General features: G+C 46.9%; 1 protein-coding gene across 3 annotated transcripts in view; it reads left to right on the forward strand.

Annotated features, from left to right (window-relative positions):
* The window catches only part of LOC103789276 (maestro heat-like repeat-containing protein family member 7), a 49,152-nt gene that overhangs the window by 24,802 nt on the left and 1,543 nt on the right, over positions 1-22,807 (forward strand). For 2 of the 3 annotated variants that reach the window (XM_078356783.1, XM_035280669.3), the window contains 10 exons: positions 5,371-5,518; positions 5,977-6,152; positions 6,794-6,931; positions 7,028-7,142; positions 12,836-12,976; positions 13,565-13,741; positions 14,360-14,518; positions 15,611-15,712; positions 21,556-21,658; positions 22,173-22,232. In XM_078356783.1, coding sequence (XP_078212909.1) covers positions 5,371-5,518; positions 5,977-6,152; positions 6,794-6,931; positions 7,028-7,142; positions 12,836-12,976; positions 13,565-13,741; positions 14,360-14,518; positions 15,611-15,712; positions 21,556-21,658; positions 22,173-22,232 — 1,319 coding nt within the window. Of the gene's footprint in view, positions 1-5,370; positions 5,519-5,976; positions 6,153-6,793; positions 6,932-7,027; positions 7,143-12,835; positions 12,977-13,564; positions 13,742-14,359; positions 14,519-15,610; positions 15,713-21,555; positions 22,079-22,172; positions 22,233-22,807 lie in introns of all 3 variants that reach the window. The other variant, XR_004736866.3, reaches the window with a different exon arrangement.

The raw sequence follows: 22,807 nt of genomic DNA on the forward strand, positions 1-22,807 counted from the left end.
TTCTGGACAGGCGCAGTGGTTCACACCTGTAATCCCGGAACTTTGGGAGGCCAAGGCAGGTGGATCACTTGAGGCCAGGAGTTTGAGACCATCCTGGCCAACATGGTGAAACCCCGTCTCTACTAAAAATACATAAAATTAGCTGGGCTGGTGCGTGCCTGTAATCCCAGCTACTCAGGAGGCTGAGGCAGGAGAATTGCCTGAACCCAGGAGGCAGAGGTTGCGGTGAGCCAAGATCGCACCATTGCACTCCAGTCTGGGTAACAAGAGCGAAACTCCGTCTCAAAAAAAAAAAAAAAAAATGTATATTATGCTGTTGTTTCTGAGTGTTCTCTAAGTTAGATTAAGATAGTGTTGTTCAAGACTTTTGTAACTCTGCTGATTTTCTGTCTACATATTCTGTCAATTAATGAGAGAGGAGTGTTGAAATCTCCCTATACACTCATGGGTTTATCTATTTGTTCCTTCGGTTTTATAATTTTTCGCTTCATGTATTTTTTTAGGTGTATATACATTTAAGGTTGCTACATCTTCTTGATGAATTGACTGTTTTGTCATTAATTGATGTCCCTCTTTGTCCCTGGTACTATTCTTTGTCCTGAAGTTTCCTTTGTCTGATGTTAGTATGGCCATTTTGCTTTTTAAATAGTTTGTATTTGTGTGGTACATCTTTTTCCTTTTTTTTAACTAATATGTATAATTATATTTAGAATTTTTTTTTTTTTACCCAGGCTGGAGTGCAATGGTGCAGTGTTGGCTTACTGCAACCTCTGCCTCCTGGGTTCAAGTGATTCTCCTGCCTCAGACTCCTGAGCAGCTGGGATTGCAGGCACCCACCACCATGCCCAGATAGTTTTGTATTTTAGTAGACAGATTTTTACCATAGTGTCCAGGCTGGTCTCGAACTCCTGACCTCATGATTTGCCCTTGGCCTCCCAAAGTGCTGAGGTTACAGGTGTGAGCCACTGCGCCTGTCAAGAATGCTTTTTTTTTTTTGATATAGCATGTAGTTAGACTTGTGTTTTTGTCTAATCTGATAATCTCTACCATTTAGTTTGTGTTTTTAAATCATTTATTTAAAAATGTAATTAATAATATGTTTGGATTTAAGTCTACCATTTTAGGATTTATTTTGTTCCTCCCCTTTGTTTTTTATTCCTATGTTCCCCTTTCCTGCATTCTTTCCAATTGTTCAAATATTTTTAGCCATTCTATTTTAACTCGTCTATTAGATTTTGATTTTTTTTTTTTTTTTTTTTTTTTTTGAGACGGAGTTTCACTGTTGTTACCCAGGCTGGAGTGCAATGGCGTGATCTCCACTCACCACAACCTCTGCCTCCTGGGTTCAAGCAATTCTCCTGCCTCAGCCTCCCGAGTAGCTGGGATTACAGGCATGCACCACCATGCCTGGCTAATTTTGCATTTTTAGTAGAGATGGGGTTTCTTCATGTTATTCAGGCTGGTCTTGAACTCCTGGCCTCGGCCTCCCAAAGTGCTGAGATTACAGGCCTGAGCCGCTGTGCCTGAACTTTACCTGCATTTTTAAAGAGTATTTTTATTGGGTATTGAAATCTACGTGGATGGTTCTTTTTTTTCCATCACATATTGCTCCAGTGTCTTCTGGACTTATAGTTTACGATAAGAAATCAGCATTGCAATAAGAAATCAGCAGTGATTCAGACATTTTTTCCTATATGCAACGTCTTATTTTCCATATGTTTTATTCTTGTTTTATTCATGGCTGCTTTCAAGATGTTTTTTTCTTTATCCTTGTTTTCAGAAGCTTGGTTATAATGTGTTTGGGCATGGTCTCTGTTAGTTTTGCCCTTGCAAACTGTATGTCCTTGCCAGATTCTAGCTCCTCAGTTGTGGACTTTCCAACCTCCAGAACTGTGAACCAATGCATTTCTGTTCATTGTAAAATACCCAGTCTATGAGATTTTGTGGTAGCAGCACAATACAAACTGAGACAATGGCAAAGGGGCTTTTTCAGCTAAGAATCTTATTCTTTTTTTTGAACAGCTCCTTGCTGTATCAGCTAAGAATCTTGAAATGGGGAGATTATTGTGAATCACTCAAGTGGGCTCTTAATGTAATCAATATTTCTTGTGATTAGTGTATCTTGTTCAAACTTCACTGTACTTCTTGAATCTGTAAATGTATCTCTCTCACCAAATTTGGGAAGTTTTAGGTCATTATTTCTTTAGTTTTTTTTTTTTTTTTCCTGTACCAGTCTCTTTTTCTTCTCTTTACAAGTTTCCAATAACATGAATATTCAACTTTCTTTTTTTCTTTTGAAACAGAGTCTTGCTCTGTTGCCCAGGTTGGAGTGCAGCTGTGTGATCTCGACTCACTGCAACCTCTGCCTCCAGGGTTCAAGCAATTCTCTGCCTCAACCTCCTGAGTAGCTGGGATTACAGGCACCTGTCATGATGCCTGACTAATTTTCTGTATTTTTAGCAGAGATGGGGTTTCACCATCTTGACCAGGCTGGTCTTAAACTCCTGGCCTCATGATCCACTCTCCTTGGCCTCCCAAAGTGCTGGGATTACAGCCATGAACCACTGTGCCTGGCTGAATATTCAACTTTTTAATGGAGTCCTATAAATTCCTGAAGCTCTGTTATTTTTTTTCTAATTTCTTACTTCTTTAGATTGTATAATTTTTATTAATTTGTCTGCAAGTTCATGAACTCTTCTATTTATAATCATTTTCCTCTTGATCTCATCCAGTGAATTTTTGTTTTAGATATGACATTTTTCAGTCCTAAAATTTCCATTTTGTTTTAAAATAGCTTCTCAGTTTCTCAGCTGAGAACATTCATTTTTCTATTTCTTTCTTTGCTTTTCTCTCTCTCTCTCTCTCTCTCTCTCTCTCTCTCTCTCTCTCTCTCTGTGTGTGTGTGTGTGTGTGTGTGTGTGTGTGTGTGTGTGTCTCTCTCTCCCTCTCTCTCTCTCTCTCTCTCTCTTTCTTTTTTGACAGGGTCTTGCTCTGTTGCCCCAGGTAGGGTACAGAGGCATGATCCTAGCTTACTGCAGACTCAACCTCCCAGGTTAAAGTTATCCTCCCATCTCAGGTGATCTGCCGGCCTTGGCCTCCCAAAGTGCTGGGATTACCGGCGTGAACCACTGCACCCGGCTGGAGAAACAAAGTTATAATATAATAGGAAGAATAAGTTCTGGCACAGGAGAGTGACTGTGGTCAACCATAAGGTATCATATATTACAAAACAGCCAGAAGAGAGGCTTTTGAAAGCTTTCGACACAAAGAAATAACATCTGCTGAGTTTTTTGAAAAATAAAATAATAGACTTTGAAATATACTGAATGCCAATACAACCTCTAATGACATATTTATTCAAATTTATACAGATTTCTTTCTTTAATCTTTTGATTTCCAAGTGTTTAGATATTTTGATAATCTTTTTCTAGTTTTACTGGATGAAAATTAGAGAACATGATCGAAATCTTCATCTTCTCCGTTAGAGAATGTGTTGAGGGGTTCTTCTGTGCGCATGCTCCAGGAAGATTAAGATTATCAGCTGTACTATATGTTTAATGGATATTTGAAACAATATTCTCTACTACATGCAAAGTCATCTATTAGACCAGGCTTATTTGTTTGTTTGTTTATTTTGAGATGAATCTTGCTCTGTCTCCCAGGCTGCAGTGCAATGTCACAATCTCGGTTCACTGCAACTTCCACCTCCTGGGTTCAAGTGATTCTCCTGCCTCAGCCACCCGAGTAGCTGGGATTACAGGTGTCTGCCACTACACCCAGATAATTTTTTTTTTTTATTTTTAGTAGAGATGGGGTTTTGCCATGTTGACCAGGCTGGTCTCAAACTCCTGACCTCAGGTGATCCTCAGGAACCTGCCTCAGCCTCCCAAAGAGCTGGGATTACAGGTGTGAGCCACCATGCCTGGCCAGGCTTGTTTATTTATTTATTTTTCTTTTTTGTATATTTTTAAAGTAGAGACGGGTCTTACCATGTTGCCCCAGCTGGTCTTGAATTCCTGGGCTCAAGCAGTCCTCCTGCCTCAGGCTCCCAAAGTACCGGGATTGCAGGTGTGAGCCACCTCACCCAGCCAGACCAGGCTTATTTGATTGTTTCATTTCTCATTTTATGATTATTACAAACTTATTTTACCCATTCTTTTTTAAATGACTGTTGTTTCCAGCTATTATTAACAGTGCTGTTATGCTGTTATGCACATTCTTACTCTAATATTGTGTTTAGATTTATAGGCATATTTACCATTCTATTTGCTCACCATCCTTTACACCTCGAACTTTCCTTAGGAAATTATTTTTCTTTTCCCTAAAGGGGAAAGAAAAAATACTCCTAAAGGCATTATTTAGAAGTTTATCCTCTGGTGAGACTCTATGAATCACACCATCTATTTTTGCTTATCTATAAAGCAAATCTGCATTAAATGACAGATTTGTTGGGAACTTGTGGGTTGATGTTTTATTTTTGTTCAATGCTTGGAAGGTTTATTCCACTGTCTTCTGCTTTCCACTGTTTCTGTGGAGAAATTGGCTGTCAGTCTCATTGCCATTGTTTCATTGACAGCCCATTTTTTCCTCTCTTGTTTTTGTCCCCAGAGCATGCTGTGTATTGTTTGCCAGCTGTGAAAGTCTGTCTTCACCTTTTATTTCATCTTCACTTCCTCATTGCTTTCTCTTCCTGTTTCAAAAAGGCCATGACTTCACAAGGACACTAAGCAGATTTTCCTAACATTTTATGTTATTTGTAGCAAATGCTTTTCAGATATGTACTTTTCTTCTGAGTGTGATTTTGCCAGGTAAAGGTGAGTGGGGAGACATGCCAGGCAAAGAGAAAGGCATGTGCCTGATGATAGAGGAGAGTGAGTGGGTGCATGAGATGAGGCATGGGTGCTGTGCAGGGCTGGTGGTCAGAGCCAGCCTGAAGAGGGGTGCGGTCATGCTGGGTATTAAGGATGACAGCGGAAAGCCTGGAAGACAGATGCAGTGGTCTGAGGGTGGGTGGGGGTTGACAGCTTGGACAGGCCAGAGAGAAGGGACCCATGGGATGCTCTTCTCACCAATCTGACACATTCAAGTGTGGCCAACAAGCTTTGACCTCAGGTATTTTCTCAAACCAGGTTCACAGAGCAAGTGAACATTTCCAGATTTGTGTGAGATGACAGGGAACATGGAGGTCTGGAGGTGATGGCAAGATGAAAGGGACAGAAGGAGAAAAAGAGAAGGGTAATGAAGAGAGAGGCAAAAAAGAAGGAAGAAATGAGGGGGCCTAGTGTCACCTCTCCTGGAAGCACCATGGGACCTGTGGAGAGTGGGCTACCTGAAGCGGGTAACTGTGTTGGTGGGTTTCTGACTCTGCAGAGGGGTTTGCAAGCCCTGGGAAATCCTGGCATCCTTCCCCAAAGGCTACGAAATGATCATGGAATACCTGCTCCAGAGGCTGACTCCACACCAGAGATCAAAGGACCAGAAGCCCAGCCACAGAGGAACAGAGATCTCACCATTGATTGTATGGAAAGGCCAACAGAGGGGGGCCGGGGTAGGGAAGGGGACTCCCTGCTGTCCTGTCCTTGCTGTAGCGGGCTCTTTAGGCCTTGACCTTTTAGGTATCAGTGTTTGGTGGAGCAGTCTAATGGCAGTCTTGGAGTTGGCTTGCAGGGAGGGTTTTTCAGTTGACTTTGCTTTGTCAGGAAGATAGAAGAAATGGATTCCCCAGCCCTCTTTAACTCTCGAAATATAAGAGACTAAAATAGCCACCATGATTAGAAGAGCGCTTTTAAAACAACGACATTCTAGAAATTGCCCTTGATTTTTCTGGCTCACACTAATTTAGTCTTCACTTGCTCTAGCAGCATGGTTTTTACTGGACAAATCTGTCATAATGATGGGTTGTGGAAAGAAATTTTCTGGTGACAGGACCTATGAGTTGAAGATATGATAATGGCTCACTCTCCTCCTCCCTCCCAGGCCACCAGGGCCATCCATGAGCTCCTGCGGGTACCCAGCCGGCGGATGGAGGTGCAGTCCTTCTTCTCCTCCTTGTTCCTGGCCCTGCTATTCCAGATCTCCTTTTTTGTGCTTGAAGGGGGTGATGAAATAAGCCAGGATCAGCAACACATAGCTGAATGGGTGGACCCGATAAGGTACCTTTGGCGTTTGCTAGTGATTACGCTCCAGGGGCATTCAGCTTAGCACCTTCGCCTGACTTGTCAGCCTGGGCCTGAATACCCTTTGTACACCCTCCTGCCAGGGCACTTAACCTGTTCTCCGCACTTTGTAAGAAGAAGTCTTCCTGGATTAAAAAAAAGTTGCATTTTATTATTTTATTTTTTAGAGACAGGGTCTTGCTATTTTCCCCAAGCTGGTCTTGAACTCCTGGCCTCAAACCATCCTCTTCTCTCAGCCTCCTGTGTTGCTGGGATTGCAGGTGGGAGTCCAGCTTTCTGGACTTTTTAGAAAAGACTCCTTCTTTAAACCTGGCCTACTAGGCTGATGCACAGATTCTGTACCAAAGTGAGATCAATATCATAGATCAAACACACATCTGAGTCCACAGACCTGGACTGCCTCCCCTACCCTTCTGCCAGCTCACTGTGTCACCTTGCAGCTGTCACATCTGTCTTGGTCTCAGTTGCTTCACTTGTAAAATATTAACTGGGTCTCTGGGGGTTGTCCCACCACCAGCAGTTTATGATCCCAAGAAAGCCTTGGGAGTCGGGCAGGTGGTTGATGAGGGAGAGGAGCGCAGAGGGTGAGTGACTTCTGTTTTCTGCTCTTTCTTCAGTTCTACCGTGGAGGCCCTGAAGACCTTGATGCAAAATTGTGGGTATGGGGACCATGTGTCTTCTATTCAGAGACATGGGGGCTGGGGGCTGCTCGTCAATCCTGAAAGGCACTATGATGGAGTCACTCTGCTGGCCAGGTGAGCTGCACCTGGGTCCCGGCTGGAGGGCCAGCCATTCACTTGGCCCTCTCCTGCAGCCCAGACCTCACTTGAACACTGTGCTCTTGTCGGTAGGTCCCTGGTCATCAATAACTGCTGGCACAACCGCCCGCTCTTCGGCTCCATCATCAGTTTCCTCCAGGACCCAGACTGCAAGAATCCCTTGACAGCCCTTGTGCTCCTGACAGAGGTGACTGGCTCTTGGCGGGAGGGGAGCTGGTGAGGGTGATCCCTCTGTAAGACAGCCACACCCAACAGACACCTCCCAGGAAGGCCACCGACTCACTGCTAGGAAGGGTTGGGGGACATGGCTAATGGCACTTGATTTGGTTACCTTGAGTTGGGGGCTTTGGCGCCTCCTGAAATCTCTTGGCAGTTTGACTCTGCCCTGACTTTACGGAACCACACAGCTCTCTCCTTCAACCACCTCAGCCTTGAGCAGCCTTTTAAAGTTAATATTTGCTTAGGGCCCCTGATTGACTCAATATGATTCAGCCACCTGCAGAAAAAAAAAATAGGAAATTTCGAAAATATGGAAAAGTATATCAAAAACTATAAAACCATTGCGAAGAATAATCCCCAGAGGAAACCACATTCATTCAGGTTTTTGCCTGTATAGAGGTGTGTGTGTGTGTGTGTGTGTGTGTGTGTGTGTGTGTGTGCTGGTTGAAATCATTTTCTTTCTTCCTTTTTTTTTTTTTAGACGGAGTCTCCCTCTGTTACCCAGGCTGGAGTGCAGTAGCGCAATCTTGGCTCACTACAACCTCCATCTCCTGGGCTCAAGCAATTCTCCTGTTTTAGCCTCCCAAGTAGCTGGGACTATAGGTGCACAACACCACGCCTGGCTAATTTTTGTACTTTTAGAATTTTAGTAGGATGGGGTTTCACCATATTGGTCAGGCTGGTCTCAAACTCCTGACCTCAGGTGATCCACCCACCTCAGCTTTCTAAAGTGCTGGGATTACCAGTGTGAGCGACTGCATTAGTAGAAATTGTTTTCTACTAATATTCTATATCCTGCTGTATTCAAATATCTGTCTATGTCATTACATGTTCTTTGTAACGTAGGTTTTTCTTTTTTGAGAGAGAGTCTTGCTCTGTCTCCCAGGCTGGAGTGTAGTGGCATGATCTCGGCTCACTGCAACATCTGCCTCCTGGGTTCAAGCAATTCCCTGCCTCGGCCTCCTGATTAGCTGAGATTACAGGCACATGCCATCATGCCTGGCTAATTTTTGTATTTTTACTAGAGACAGGGTTTCACCATCTTGGCCAGGCTGGTCTTGAACTCCTGACCTCATGATCCACCCACCTCGGCCTCCCAAAGTGCTGGGATTACAGGTGTGAGCCACCACACCCAGCCTGTAACATACATTTTAAAATTCTGTTTTATTTTGTTTTTTTTTGAGACAGGGTCTCACTCTGTTGCCCCAGGTTTAAAGGTATGTTCTATGCTGGAGTGCAGTGGTTTGATCATGGCTCACTGCAGCCTCCATCTCCTGGGCTCAAGTGATCCTCCCACCTCAGCCTTCTGAGGATGAAGGTCTACAGGCATGTACCACCCTGCTTGGCTAATTTAAATTTTTTTTTTTTAATGCAGAGAAGGAAGTCTCATTATACTGCTCAGGCTAGTCTTGAACTCCTGGGCTCAAGTGATTCTCCCACCTGGGCCTCCCAAAGTGCTGGGATTACAGTTGTGAGCCACCATACCTGGCCTATAAACATGTTAGTGGTGACACAATGTTTCATCACAAAGATGATCTATAATTTATTCAACATTCTGTTTCCAATTTTGCACAATTATAAATAACATTTATATTTGAACATCTCTTTCAAAAGTTTTTGCCCATATTCCAGATTATTTCCTTAACTATTGAATATAATAAGTGAAACTATTGGATACAAAAGTATGAACGTCTTCTTTGAATTTTAACAAAGAAGACAAATTGCTTTCTGGTAGAGCTGTATCAACTTAGACTTCCACCAATAGTATTTGAGATAATTTCAGAGTTTCTGACCCACTACAGCCTTAAATGGGACCCTTTTAAAATTCAAGCCACCTGATTTTTTTTTTTTTTTTTTTTGAGATGGAGTCTTGCTCTGTCGCCAGGCTGGAGTGCAATGGCACGATCTTGGCTCACTGCAATCTCCGCCTCCTGAGTTCAAGCACTGCCTCAGCCTCCTGAGTAGCTGGGATTATAAAGGTGTGTTACCACACCCAGCTAATTTTTGTATTTTTAGTAGAGACGGGGTTTCACTACGTTGGCCAGGATGGTCTCGAACTCCCAACCTCAGGTGATCCACCCGCCTCAGTCTCCCAAACTGCTGGGATTACAGTGTGAGCCACTGCGCCCAGCGGAAGTCTTCATTTTCTAGAAGTACTCCGGTGGTTGTTGTGCCACAGATAGTCCTTGGACCCAGCTTGGAGAAACAGTACAAGGCACAAGCCCAAGTGGGCAGGAGGCCACCATGAGATGGCTGCCTCTCTCTTTAGAGCAGTAATTCCGAACCCTGCTGCATATCAGAATCCTCATGGGAGGTTTCAAAAATGCTAATGCCAAGCCTCCACCCTGCCCCTCACTCTCTGTCTAGTTTTTCTATTTGAATTGATCTGGCATGGGTCCAGACATCAGTTTGTTTTAGAAGCTCCCAGGATTAAAGGTATATTCTAGAAATATAGCTTGGATTGAGAATCACTCTAGAAGTTTCCCCAAGTGTCTGATACCCAACTGAAATAAGGGGACACATGATACAGCATTTGCTCATCTGCCACCCTGATTGGGGTTTTGGGCTGACAATGGGGAGGGGAGGTCAGCATGTTGGGGAGAGGCTGGAAGGAGCACCGCAGTAGGGGGACGGGTGAACCCCATTTTCAGCAATCAGAGAGAGAAGCAGTAGATTCTAAAGTGGTAATCCAATGGGGTTTTAGGTACCAGGTAAGTAGGTAGGTCAAGATCTGTAAGTGAGAGACCATGGCTAAGAAAGCTTTCTAATATTTCATAGACTTTGTCTCTCCGTTTGTTGCTTCATTATCTTTATTTATTTTTTTTTAATGCAGACGGGGTTTCACCGTGTTGATCAGGCTGGTCTCGAACTCCTGACCTCAGGTGATCTGCCCACCTAGGCCTCTAAAGTGCTGGGATTACAGGTGTGAGCCACCGCAACTAGCTGTTGCTTCGTTATCTTTAAGATGATCACAAATAGAAATATTTAAAACAGAAAAGGTTGTGTGCTTTTCTTCAGTGTACTCAAGAAACAGCAGAGCTCTGTTATTTTAATTTTCTCTAATTCTGTGAAAAGGGTGTTATTTACCTCTATTTTGTAGAGAACGAAAGTAAGGCAGAGAATTTACTCTCTAGCTTATTTACTCAACTAGAGAGTTAATTAGGATGGATCTGCCTGACTGCCAGTCAAAGTCAGATGAAAACTGCTGAGATGCTAATGAAGACTTCTTTGCCATTAGTTACATGTAAATGTACATTCATATGAGCATGCATACGTGCATGCTAAAGCAAGTACATATATTTTAAATGTATCTGATTGACTTTTGGCTTTTTAAATGTCATTTTATTATTTAAAATATATTTTCTATATCACAAGTTATCAAGCAAAAATGTTATTTAAAATAATTTTCTTTTTGAGACAGAGTCTCGTTCTGTTGCCAGATTGGAGTGCAGTGGTGCAATGTCAGCTCACTGCAACCTCTGCCTCCCAGGTTCAAGCGATTCACCTGCCTAGCCCCCCAAGTAGCTGGGACTATGGGCACACATCACCACGACCAGCTAATTTTTGTGTTTTTAGTAGAGACGGGGTTTCATCATGTTGGCCAGGATGGTCTCTCTCTTGTTTTTTTTTCTTTTTTGAGACAGAGTCTTGCTCTGCCATTAGGCTGGTGTACGTGCAGTGGTGCAATCTCGGCCCACTGCAACCTCTGCCTCCGGGGTTCACGTGATTTTTTAAATTTTTTTGAGACATCACTCTTGTTGCCCAGGCTGGAGTGCGATGGCGCCATCTCGGCTCACTGCCACCTCTGCCTCCCAGGTTCAAACAATTCCTCTGCCTCAGCTCCCAAGTAGCTAGGATACAGGCATGAGCCACTACACCCAGCTAATTTTGTATTTTTAGTAGAGACTGGGTTTCTCCATGTTGGTCAGGCTAGTCTCTAACGCCCGACCTCAGGTGATCCCCCACTCGGCTTCCCAAAGTGCTGGGATTACAGGTGTGAACCACCATGCCTGGCCAACAGTGATTTCTTAATCCTCCCTTTTAAAAAGGATTATTCCAGGGGACTGTCTTTGACTTTTCTCTTTTGCTTTTTCCAGCAGATCAGTAAATCTGACTAATATGTGCTTTGCAATGTTCTTCAGTCATCTTTTCTCCATTCCCACTACCTGGCCTAGTCCAGACCCTTATTACCTATGCTTGAAGCAACTTTATTTTTATTTTGTTTTTAGAGACAGGGATTCTCGCTGTGTTGCCCAGGCTGGTCTCCAACTCCTGGCTTCAGGTGATTGTCCTGCCTCAAACTCCAGAGTAGTTGGGATTACAGGTGTGAGCCACCACACCCAGCTGGAGCAACACCATAAGATGACATGCTGGTCTCTTTCCTCCTAGGAACTTTGGTCGACCCAACACATTGTCCACGTCCAACTCCTCACCAATGGGATCCTCTGGAGTGGGGTCAGCACCCATTGCCCTTCCCTCAACTACGTTACACTTATTCCCTACATTTTTCTCTTGTTTTGCTATACCCACCTTTTCCTGTTAAACACACACACACACACACACACACACACACCCCTATGCTCCCCTCCCATCTGCTCACTGAAGTTCTCTTTATTCAAGTTCCGCTCCAGTTCTACCTCTTTCATAAACCTTTCCTAGATAGAGCAATACCTGTTTATAATAACTTTTTACTTGCTTTGAATTTGTGTAGTGTTATTGCCTTGAAATGTTCAATAGGTGGTTCATGTACCTAAGTCTTCACTCTCCAGCTGAATTGCTAGGATCTTTGAGGGCAGAGTGCGCATCTTACTTTATCTCCTACAGTTTCCCTTATCAAGAATGCTTAAGGGGGCTGGGTGTGGTGGCTCATGCCTGTAATCCCAGCACTTTGGGAAGTGAGGTGGGGGTATCACCTGAGGTCAGGAGTTCAAGATCAGCCAGACCAACATGGTGAAACCTGTCTCTACTCAAAATACAAAATTAGCCAGGTAGGGTGGCACATGCCTGTAATCCCAGCTACTGGGGAGGCTGAGGGAGGAGAATAGCTTGAACTTGGGAGATGGAGGTTGCAGTGAGCCAAGATCGTGCCACTGCACTCCAGCCTGGGCAACAGAGTGAGACTCTGTCTCAAAAAAAAAATGTTTAAGGGGCCAGGTGCAGTGGCTCATGCCTGTAATCCCAGCACTTTGGGAGGCCAAATGGGTGGATCACCTGAGTTCAGGAGTTCAATACCAGCTTGGTCAACATGGTGAAAACCCATCTCTACTAAAAGATACAAAAATTAGCTGGGTGTGGTGGCACATGCGTGTAGTCCCAGCTACTCAATAGTCCCACCTACTCAGGAGACTGAGGCAGGAGAATTGCTTGAACCCTGGAGGCATAGGTTGCAGTGAGCTGAGATCACACCACTGCGCTTCAGCCTGAGTGACAGAGCAAGACTCTGTCCTGGAAAAAAAAAAACAATGCTTAAGGAAAACTTGGAGAATGAATATATGACTTCTGGAATGACAGGTACGAATTCACCCCTTAAGCTTTGGCCTCTCTACCAATTCTAAACCCCTGAGAACATTTCCCTACTAATGAGTAGGAACCTAGATCCAAAGTCATTGAGGATTTTTTTTTCTCCTTGCCCACCTGCCTTTCTTGGTCTCCCTTCCACAGCTGCTCCAGTGCCCAGATGTGGCAGCCGTAGTGGATGACATCACCACCCACATTCTGGCCGACTGGTTCAAGAGTGAGGAGCCAGCCACAGTGAAGCTGTTGCTGCGGATGCTGGAGGTCTTCGCGAAGCACGAAAACATGGTGAAATGGGGCAGGAGCCAAGGGTGTGCTCCCAGGAGATGTTGTCACCAGGGCAAGGAACATCTGGTGTGTCCAGTTATAGATAGGGTGGGACACACTCTTGTGATCAAAGAGAGCAAATCCTCATGAGGCCAGTGCACCACAGACAGGAGTTGGGGCAGGAGCCAGTCACGATTTCTCCCTCTCAGGAAAGGTCTCCTGAGGAAGTTTTCTCATGGGTCATTTCAGAGAACAGGCCAAGCTAACCCCAGGATCTTGTACATGTCATCCAGGTCCCTTGGAGATTGCTGTTGTCATCAGGGATGAGAAAGGCAGCAGAGATGGAAACTTATGGTGTAGTGGGAGGAGGGGGCCTCCTCTGTCTTCTCCCCTTTTCTCATGATGGGCACAAGGTATCTCCCCAAATGTCCTCCTGGGCAGCTCATTCCAAGTGCTACCCAGATGCTGGACCAGTCCCAGCTCCAGAATGAAAAAGCAGAAGAATGTGGAGTTCATTTGAGGGGCTGAATTGACTTGAAATGAGAATTCCTTGGCTTGGCAGGAGTCATTTCCTCAGCTCTTCATTCCCTGAGCCACTGTCACCCGCAGGTCAGATGGCTCCGCATCCTCCAGCCCTATGTGCTGAACTGCTGCTACTCCTCGAACAGTGACATCGTGCTGGAGACTCTGCTGGTGCTGAGGAATCTCCTGAGTCACCTCACCTGGCAGCACTCATCTTCCTTCCTGATCCAGCTCACCTTCACGCTGGTGCCCTTCTTTGAGGAGGTGAAGGCCTCTCTGGGGTCATTTTCTTTAGGCATCTGTAAAATAAGAAAGTTGGCTCGGTGTGGTGGTGCACACCTATAATCCTAGCACTTTGGGAGGCCAAGGCAGGTGGCTCATGTGAGGCCAGGAGTTCAAGACCAGCCTGGGCAACATAGTGAGACCCTGTTCTAATAACAGCAACACATTAGCTGAGTGTGGTGGTAGGTGCTTGTGGCCCCAGCTACTTGGGAGGCTGAAGCAGGAGGATTCCTTAAGCCCAGGAGGTCAAGGCTGCAGTGAGCTGTGATCATGCCATGCACTCTAGCCTGGGTGACAGACTGAGACCCTGTCTCAAAAAAAAAAAAAAAAAACCCACACAGAGTTGGCAGAATGATTCAAGGCCCTTCACCTTGAATATGACACCATTCTGTAGGGGCCTGGTAGCTTCTGCCCTCCTTGTATCTTTCTGAATGGGCGAGATGGAGCGAGAAAACAGACCACAGCTGGCGGGGATCAGAGCAGGTCATGTGGGGGAGGGAATGAACACGGGAGTGTGAGGTTGGTGGGGTGGAGCTCAGGACCTCCTGACCCTGGGTGGCCGGGTGAAAAGACAGACTCAGAGGTGTCTTCCCCACACAGGTGTCAGAGGATCTGCGGTTGACAGCCTTTGAGATCTATGGGAGTGTCTTGGCCAAGGTCAAGAAGAGGAGCCTTGTCTTCCCCTTGAAGCATCAGATCCTCAACTTGCTAGTCCCCCTAGTGCTCCACCTGCAGGACGTGAATACTGACGTGGCTCTGGTTAGAGTCCAGGCCGTGGAGTCTGGTCTTCAGTCCCTGTTTTCATGGGAGGTAAATGCTAAGCATGTCGAGTGCTTAGGCAGGGCTGTGGCAGGACTGGATGGTGCTGAAGGAGTCAAGTAGTCCCCGACCCTGCAGAGTTTCAGTAAGAGACTAGAGATTGACAGATGCTTGCACTGAAGTTTTCTCCAGCATCTGGCTCCATCCAATTGGCCACTGACTCCCACTGGTGTTATTCCCAGGAGGAGAGTCTCATCAACAGGCTTCAGTCCCTCTCTCTGCTTCCCTGCCTGTGGCTCCAGGGGCCCCCTCTCCACGCTGCTGTTTGCATACTCTCTGCCTGTGAATGGAGACAGGGCTCGCTGGGCCGGGAAGCCCCCGTGGGAGACAGTGTGTTGGGCAGAACAGAGACGGCCTAGAACTGGCCTTCTTTCCGGAATGAATGAGTTCAGCTTTGAGCCCGGGAGCCCCAGGAACGTGAACTGCAGCTCGAACACTTGAAGACTGGCTGACTTACTCTGTGACAGGACACCTTGTTTCCACAGAGCAGGCTACTTTGTCGTCACTGAGGCCTCTTAGGCGCATCTGAGGCCGGCTGGGCAAGCGATTGAATGGGGATATTATCTTTGTGCGGGAGAGCCCCACCGGTGAACTCAGCCGTGGTATCCCCATAGAGCCAGCCCTGACTTAGAGCAGTGACCACCCAGTTGGGGGATTAAGACTTTGGGGAAATTTGTTTTCAGAGAGACTGTTTTGTGGGGTGGAGCGGGGGGCAAGGGCGGGGGCGTGGGAAGCCATATGGCCAGTGAATAAGGCTCTGAGCTGGATAGTTCCAGTGCTCTGGGTCTCAGTGTCACACCACAGCAACTGGGAAAATGTTAGAACTGTAATTTTTAAACTTCTCATTAGTGGGAAAAGGAGGGTGTAAGTGGAGGCACGCTGCCCGGACCCCTGCCTTCTCCCTAAGATTCACCAGCATTTCCATCCCACTGAGGCTGAACTTGATGCTGCTTGTCTCTGTTCTTTGCACCCGCCGTGTCCCTGCCCGGGCCCACTCCCCAGCTCCTCATGCTGAGCCTCCTTCTCCTCCAGATCTGCCGGTCTGCCCTCTGCCACACAGCTGCTGTGCTGGGCTGGTCAAAGCTGAAAGCAGTATTTGCAGAGAAAGATGTGTGGAACATTCTCGGAGCCCTGGTAAGCGAGCAACTTGCTCACCTTCTGCCCCTATGCGAGGCAGGGCGGCATCCCCAGCCGTCTAGGTCCTTTTCCTGCAGCTCTGAGGTTTGTAGCAGTAGTGGCAGTGGCAGCAGCAACAGGGCAACGATGAGATACTCATTAAGCATCTACTTTGTGCTTGGCACCTAGATATGGTTCCTGCCCCTGCCTTGCTTTCTGTCTGAATTGGGGAGCCAGGCACTCAAGCAGAGAATCTCAACATACCTTGGGCAGGGCACAGGAGTGGTACCCAGCACAGTCTGGGAGTCGAAGGAAGGCTTCCTGGAAGAGGTGTCATCTTCAGAAGGAGAAATGGAAGGCAGGGTAACACTTAGGTAAAGGGAAGGAATTAAGAATGCAGGCCGAGGTGATGCTGTGCCCAGGGGTGTGGAGCAAAGCACTCACTCTATTCCAGGGACTTTGCACACATTATCTGGTATGATTTGATCCTCACAACCGTCCTGAGAAATAAGGGCAGAAGGGCCTGGTGTGTGGGGAGCTATTAATGTAAGTGCCTTGGAATCATTAGAGCAGGGCAGAAAAGGCAAATGCTGGCTGGGTGCGGTGGCTTATGCCTGTAATCTCAGCACTTTGGGAGGCCAAGGCAGGTGAATCATGAGGTCAGGAGTTCGAGACCAGCCTAGCCAACATGGTGAAACCCCATCTCTACTAAAAATACAAAAATTAGCCGGTCGTGGTGGCAGGCGCCTGTAATCCCAGCTACTCAGGAGGCTGAGGCAGAGAATTGCTTAAACCTGGGAGACAGAGGTTGCAGTGAATCAAGATTGTGCCACTGCACTCCAGCCTGGGTGACAGAGTAAGACTCCGTCTCAGAAAAAAAAAAAAAAAAAAAAAAAAAAAAGCAAAGGCCTGGAAACAGCAACCAGAGATCAGACTGGGTGGCCCGGAAGAGAACGTTAGGCCCTGAGGCCCAGCGCAAGGAGCCTTCTCAGCATGACCAGACACCACACACCGCCGTCACAGCACACATTCAGCAGCACCGCCTTTACTCTCCTAAAGGGAAATGCATAAATAATATCCTCTACCTTTGAGTATTTCCAAAATAAGTAATATAATGCCCTAACTCCAAAGGAAAAATGAAAGTAATCTATAACAAAATAATCTGCATGAATGTATGGAACACAATGCAGCAAAACACAACATAATAATAGGGCATAAATACTATATGTGAATGCTTGGGCCCAGTTACTTTATTTTGTGTTTGTTTTTCTTTTCAAGACTGAGTCTTGAAGCCCAGGCTAGAGTGCAGTGACGCGATCTTGGCTCACTGCAACCTCCACCTCCTCCCGGGTTCAAGCGATTCTCCTGTCTCAGACTCCTAAGTAGCTGGGATTACAGACGCTTGCCATCAGGCCTGGCTAATTTTTGTATTTTTAGTGGAGACGGGGTTTCCTCATATTGGCCAGGCTGGTCTCGAACTCCTGACCTCAGATGATGCAGCTGCCTCAGCATCCCAAAGTTCTGGGATTATAGGCATAAGCCACTGCGCCCTGCGAGGGCCTAGTTACTTAAGAAGACAATGATGTACATGAATCCTTGCCCCTCTTCAGAATATCACTGTGAATGAATCTGCTACAAATGCAGAATGACATAGGGGCATTGTGTTGGAGACTCAAATACCACAAGAAGGGCTGCCGGTGGTGATGGGACTTCCAAAATGAAGAATCATTTTGTGACTTTCTGAACAAGATGCAGTATAGTCTTTGATGTCTATTGCAGATGCATTCCTAGAAAAATTCAGTATATAGTTGAACTGTGAAAAAATACTCCATTGGCCGGGTGCAGTGGCTCATGCCTATAATCACAGCACTTTGGGAGGCTGAGGCAGGCAGATCATGAGGTCAAGAGATCAAGACCATCCTGGCCAACTTGGTGAAACCCTGGTTCTACTAAAAATACAAAAATTAGCTGGGCATGGTGGCATGTGCCTGTAGTACTAGCTACTCAGGAGGCTGAGGCAGGAAAATCACTTGAACCTGTGAGGTGGAGGTTGCAGTCAGCCAAAATTGCACCACTGCACTCCAGCCTGGGTGACAGAGCCGGATTCTGTGTCAAAAAAAAAAAAAAAAAAAAAAAAGTACTCTGTTGTCTAAAAAAGCCAAGTTCTAGGCATGGATTATTATAAGTAGGGTTTTGATAGACATAAATGTGTAATGGGATTTTAGAAACTGGTGTACCACATCATCATTTTGAAAACCATAAACATCTCCCAGTTTCATAATTCCCTCCACATAGTGCAGTCCCTAGTTGAGAACTCACCAATTGTTTCTAGGAGAGAAAGTGGCTCAGGGTTAAGAGAAGCAGGAAATCCATGCCAGGTGCTATGGCTCACACCTGTAATCCCAGCACTTTGGGAGGCCAAGGTTGGCAGGTCACTTGAGGCCAGGAGTTTGAAACCAGCCTGGCCAATATGGGGAAATCCCATCTCTACTAAAAATACAAAAATTAGCCAGGCGAGGTGGTAGGCACCTGTAATCCCAGCTACTCAGGAGGCTGAGGCAGAAGAATTGCTTGAACCCGGGAGGTGGAGGTTGCAGAGAGCCGAGATTATGTCACTGCACTCCAGCCTGGATGACAGAGCAAAAGTCTGTCTCAAAAATTAATTTTTAATTTTAAAAAAAGAAGCAGGAAATCCTGATTTGGGGTGAAATTTCCTACACTAATGTTTGCAAATAATTTAAAATGTAAACTATTACGTAGATCAAATAAAAAAAAATATCTTCAGGCTGTTTTGCTCATAGACTGCCAGTGTGCAGTCCAGGCAGCAGACACCAAGCAGGAGGCAGGAGGCTGGGCCACACTGTGCTGTGGAGGTTTGGGCCCAGTGAGGACTGGGACTTGCAGCTGTACGCAAGGGAAGTTGAAGCATTTTGAGCAAGCAGATAGTATGGCCAGAGATATGTGCATTTCACACAAATCACAGAAGCTACAAATCAGAGAAATGTCCCCAAGGGAGGGAATTGGAGTCTGTGCTGAGAGTGTCTGGGGAGAGATGGAGTCAGGAAGACAAAGACACCGGCAGGACTAGCTAGTTGTGGAGATTGATACGATGTGAATTGTGGAAGTACAAGTTGCCTTCTGGCTTCTGACGTGGATACACGCTGGTGTTCCAGACAGAGGTCAGAAATACAGAGGGAGGAACAGGTGTGGAGGGGAGGGTGGTGGCGTGGTTTTGTGCATGGAGACCTTGTAAAATCAGTGAGAACACTAAGTGGACCTATTCCGTTGGAAGGTAGATAGGTATCATTGAACCTTGGAGGACAGGGCTGTTGCCTGCTGGGTGGTAGATGGACATTGCAGCTCTGAGTGCAGGTGAGCCCTCCTAAGGACACTGTGGTGGGAGCAGCAGAGGAGTCAACATTGAGATCCCAGGAGACATCAGTTCCAAGGATCCCACAGAGAAGACGAGGAAAGGAAATCTGGCAGAAAGTCAAAGGAGGGCAACAAGAGAGGAGGGCCGTGGTCACCTAGGAAGGACCAAGGCCAGTTTCAGGAAGCAATCAAGGGCGCAAAAACCCCCGAGGGTTTCTCGGGTAACTTCAAAAGACTGGAGAGAAGGCTGGCAGACTAGGCGCAGCCTTCCCACTTCCTTCAACCCCAGCAGAGCCCTTCTTCGTTTTTCCTCTTCCTCTTCTTCTTCTCATTTTCCTTCTCTTCCTCCTCCTTCTCCTCCTTCTTGTCACCCAGGCTGGACTGTAGTGGCTCGATCTCAGCTCACTGCAACCTCTGCCTCCCGGGTTCAAGCCATTCTCCTGCCTCAGCCTCTCGAGTAGCTGGGACTACAGGTGCATGCCACCATGTCTGGCTGATTTTTGTATTTTTAGGAGAGACAGGGTTTCACCATGTTGGCCAGGATGGTCTTGATCTGAAGCCCAGGCTGGAGTGCAGTGGGGTGATCTCAGCTCACTGAAACCTCCACCTCCCAGGTTCAAGAGATCCCCTCCCCCTCCCCCTCCCCCTCCATCCCTCCTTCCATCCATTCCTCCCTCCCTCCCTCCCTCCCTTTCTTCTTCCTCCTCCACATCTTCATCCTCCTTCTCCCCCTCCCCTCTGCCTCCCCCTTTTTCTTCTTTCCCCCTTCTCCTCCTCCTCTTCTTCCTCCTCCTTGTCCTTCTCCTCCTCCTCCTCCTTATTCTTCTCCACTACCCCTCCTTCTGTTTCTTCTTCTCCTTCTCCCCTACTCCTTCCTTTTCCTCCTCCTCCTTCTTTTTCTGCCACTTCTGATTCCTCTTCTTCTTTTTTCTTCTCCTCCTCCTTCTCTTCCTCCTCTTCCTCTTCCTCCTTCTTCTTCTTTCTTCTTTCTTCTCAGGGTCTTGCCATGTTGCCAGGGCTAGTCCGTAACTCCAGAGCTCAAGTGATCCTCCCACCTTGGCTTTCCAAAGTGCTGGGTTTACAGGTTCGGGATATTGGGTTTCCAGTTAAGATTTCTACTTGAAGAAAAGATCCTGACAAAAGAAGTTGGGGCAAACCATGGATGTAGCCTTCTGTTTTAAGAATCGACTGCAGAGGGAAAAAGGAGGGTTAGGATCGGAGCTAGGAAGGAGATGCAGGAGACCGGGCTTGGGTTAGTGGTTGTTGCAAAGGGAAGGTCACATCATCCTTTAACCTTCAAGGGTGGAAGTCTGATGAATGCAGAAGGGGCTGCATTCCTAGGCAGGTGATGGGAGGTATGAAAACACGGAATTACAGGCAGCACTGCTAGGCTCTGTTTATTTTTATTTATTTATTTTAAGTATTTTATTTTATTTTATGTATTTATTTATTTCTTTGGAGACAGGGTCTGGCTCTGTCCCTCAGGCTGGAGTGCAGCGGTGCCACGTCAGCTCACTGCAACCTCTGCCTCCTGAGTTCAAGCGATTCTCCTGCCTCAGCTTCCTGAGTAACTAAGTGTATAGGCACGTGCCACTACGCCCAGCTAACTTCTTTATTTTAGTAGACATAGGGTTTCACTGTGTTGCCCAGACTGGTCTTGAACTCCCAAGCTCAGGAGATCCTCCTGCTTTGGCTTCTGAAAGTGCTGGGATTACAGGCGTGAGCCACTGTGCCTGGCCTCTTTTAAAAATTTTAGATTCGGGGGTATGGGTGCGGGTTTGTTCCGTGGGTGTACTGTGTGATGATGAGGTTTGTGCTTCTAACATTTCCATCCCCAAGGAGTGAACATAGTCCATAGATAGTTCTTCAACCCTTGCCCCACTCCCTCCCTCCCCCCTCCTCTTTTTTGGAACACTGAGATTGTTCCCATCTTCGCATTCATGTGACTAAGGCTCTGCTTAAACAGAATTCTGTAGGCATGATCTTCTGCAACCTCAAGCATATGAGGTTGAAGGTTTAAGATAAGATAGAAATAAATGGGATTTAAACAATAGGCTTCACTCTTTTTTTTTTTTTTTTTTTTTTAATAAAGACGGGGTTTCACCCTGTTGGTCAGGCTGGTCTTGAGCTCCCGACCTCAGGTGATCTGCCCGCCTTGGCCTCCAAAGTGCTTGGATTACAGGCGTGAGCCACTACTCCCGGCCTCACTCTTCTATTATTGGGAGTAGGAGAGAAAAAAATGTATGAGCCAAACACTGGGGCCAGTCTATGAGTTTCATGCTCAAACTGAGTCAAGGCCACAGAGTGTGATCCCTGCAGCATGGGCAGTCCAGGAAGGCTTCACAAAAGAAAGAAGATTTCAGGAGCTGGGGTAGGAGGGGATGGAGATGGAGAAGGTTTTGATGGATTTTTGCACTCAGGAGATGGCTCCAGTGTAATCTGAAAACTGTCTGAGGGTCCTTTCCATAATCTGACCCCTCTTGTTACAGCTGGAGCAGGAGACGAACAAAGCCCTCTGGTTTCTGAAGCAGTGTGTGGCGTGTTTCAGCAGCCCCCAGGTTCCCGTCCGCTGGGCAGCTGTGTGGTTTGCAGGTATGGCCTTTGGCCTTCTGGGAGCCACTTTGTCCTCGTTGTAGGGTCCCTTAAGCAGACTGAGCACCCAAGACATGAGGAGAGACAGAACCCATGGGGATTTCGTTGGGGGGTAAGAGTGGAGGTGGGAGTGCCTACCTCTGCCTCCTGCTCCCTCCCCTGTAGTCAGCAGATAGCCAAAGGGTGCGGCATTGTGGTCTGGGAGCTACTGAGTCGGGGCAGTTCAGAGGTAGGTGGGGGACTGCCTCAGATCACCCCAGGCAAGAGCTCTTTGGGGAGAGGTGTGTCCACTCCTTCACCCAGCCCAATTTGCTGAGAATCCTTCAGAGAATCAAGGGAACACAAGTTCAACTTCATGGGAAAAGTTCAAACCTGAGGCTGGTGGCCAAGGGAGGGGAAGACAAGAAAAAGGAGAGCATGGTGAGTGTTTTGGGAAAGGGGACAAGAGCACCTGCAGCCAGGGCCCCAGTGATTCTTTGTGGGGGCTCTGAGGTGCCTCTGTGTGCCCCTGTAGGACAGATTCTCCAAACCCTTGACTTGGAAGAGATGGATGACACTGACGAGGCGCACACGGGTGAGTGGCAGCCCGCTCTCCTCCTCCTTGCGTCTTTTGGCAGCACCAGTGTTGGGGAGGAATGCTCAAAAGTTAGGAACAATGGGCAGATGGCCTCACAAAAATGATTATCCAGAAGAGTGAAGAGGTGGACTCATCTCAAGGCGCTTCAGTTTTGAGGTGCTGGTCAGAGCCCCCTGCCCCATGTTCACTCACACCCTCGCCACCACAGAGACCATCCAGCAACCAGGAGCCTCCCTTGGGCTTCTCGTGGGAGAGACAGCATTGAGCCCCCATGTGTGGTTGAGCCCCTGGCTGCAGAGGACTTCATGCACAGCTATTTTATGGGGAAGAGGGGACACAGGTCCAGGGAGGGCCAGTAGAGAGGAGTGAGGGGATGGCAATGGGTGCAGGGTGAGGAGCACGTGGGCCTTGCATCTCCCTGTGCAGAGAGGAGTGGGGGTTGGCAATGGGTGCAGGGTGAGGAGCACGTGGGCCTCGCATCGCCCTGTGCAGAGAGGAGTGGGGTTGGCAATGGGTGCAGGGTGAGGAGCACGTGGGCCTCGCATCTCCCTGTGCAGAGAGGAGTGGGGGTT

The sequence above is a fragment of the Callithrix jacchus genome, chromosome 19 (assembly GCF_049354715.1).
Source record: "Callithrix jacchus isolate 240 chromosome 19, calJac240_pri, whole genome shotgun sequence".
Taxonomy (NCBI): Eukaryota; Metazoa; Chordata; class Mammalia; order Primates; family Cebidae; genus Callithrix; species Callithrix jacchus.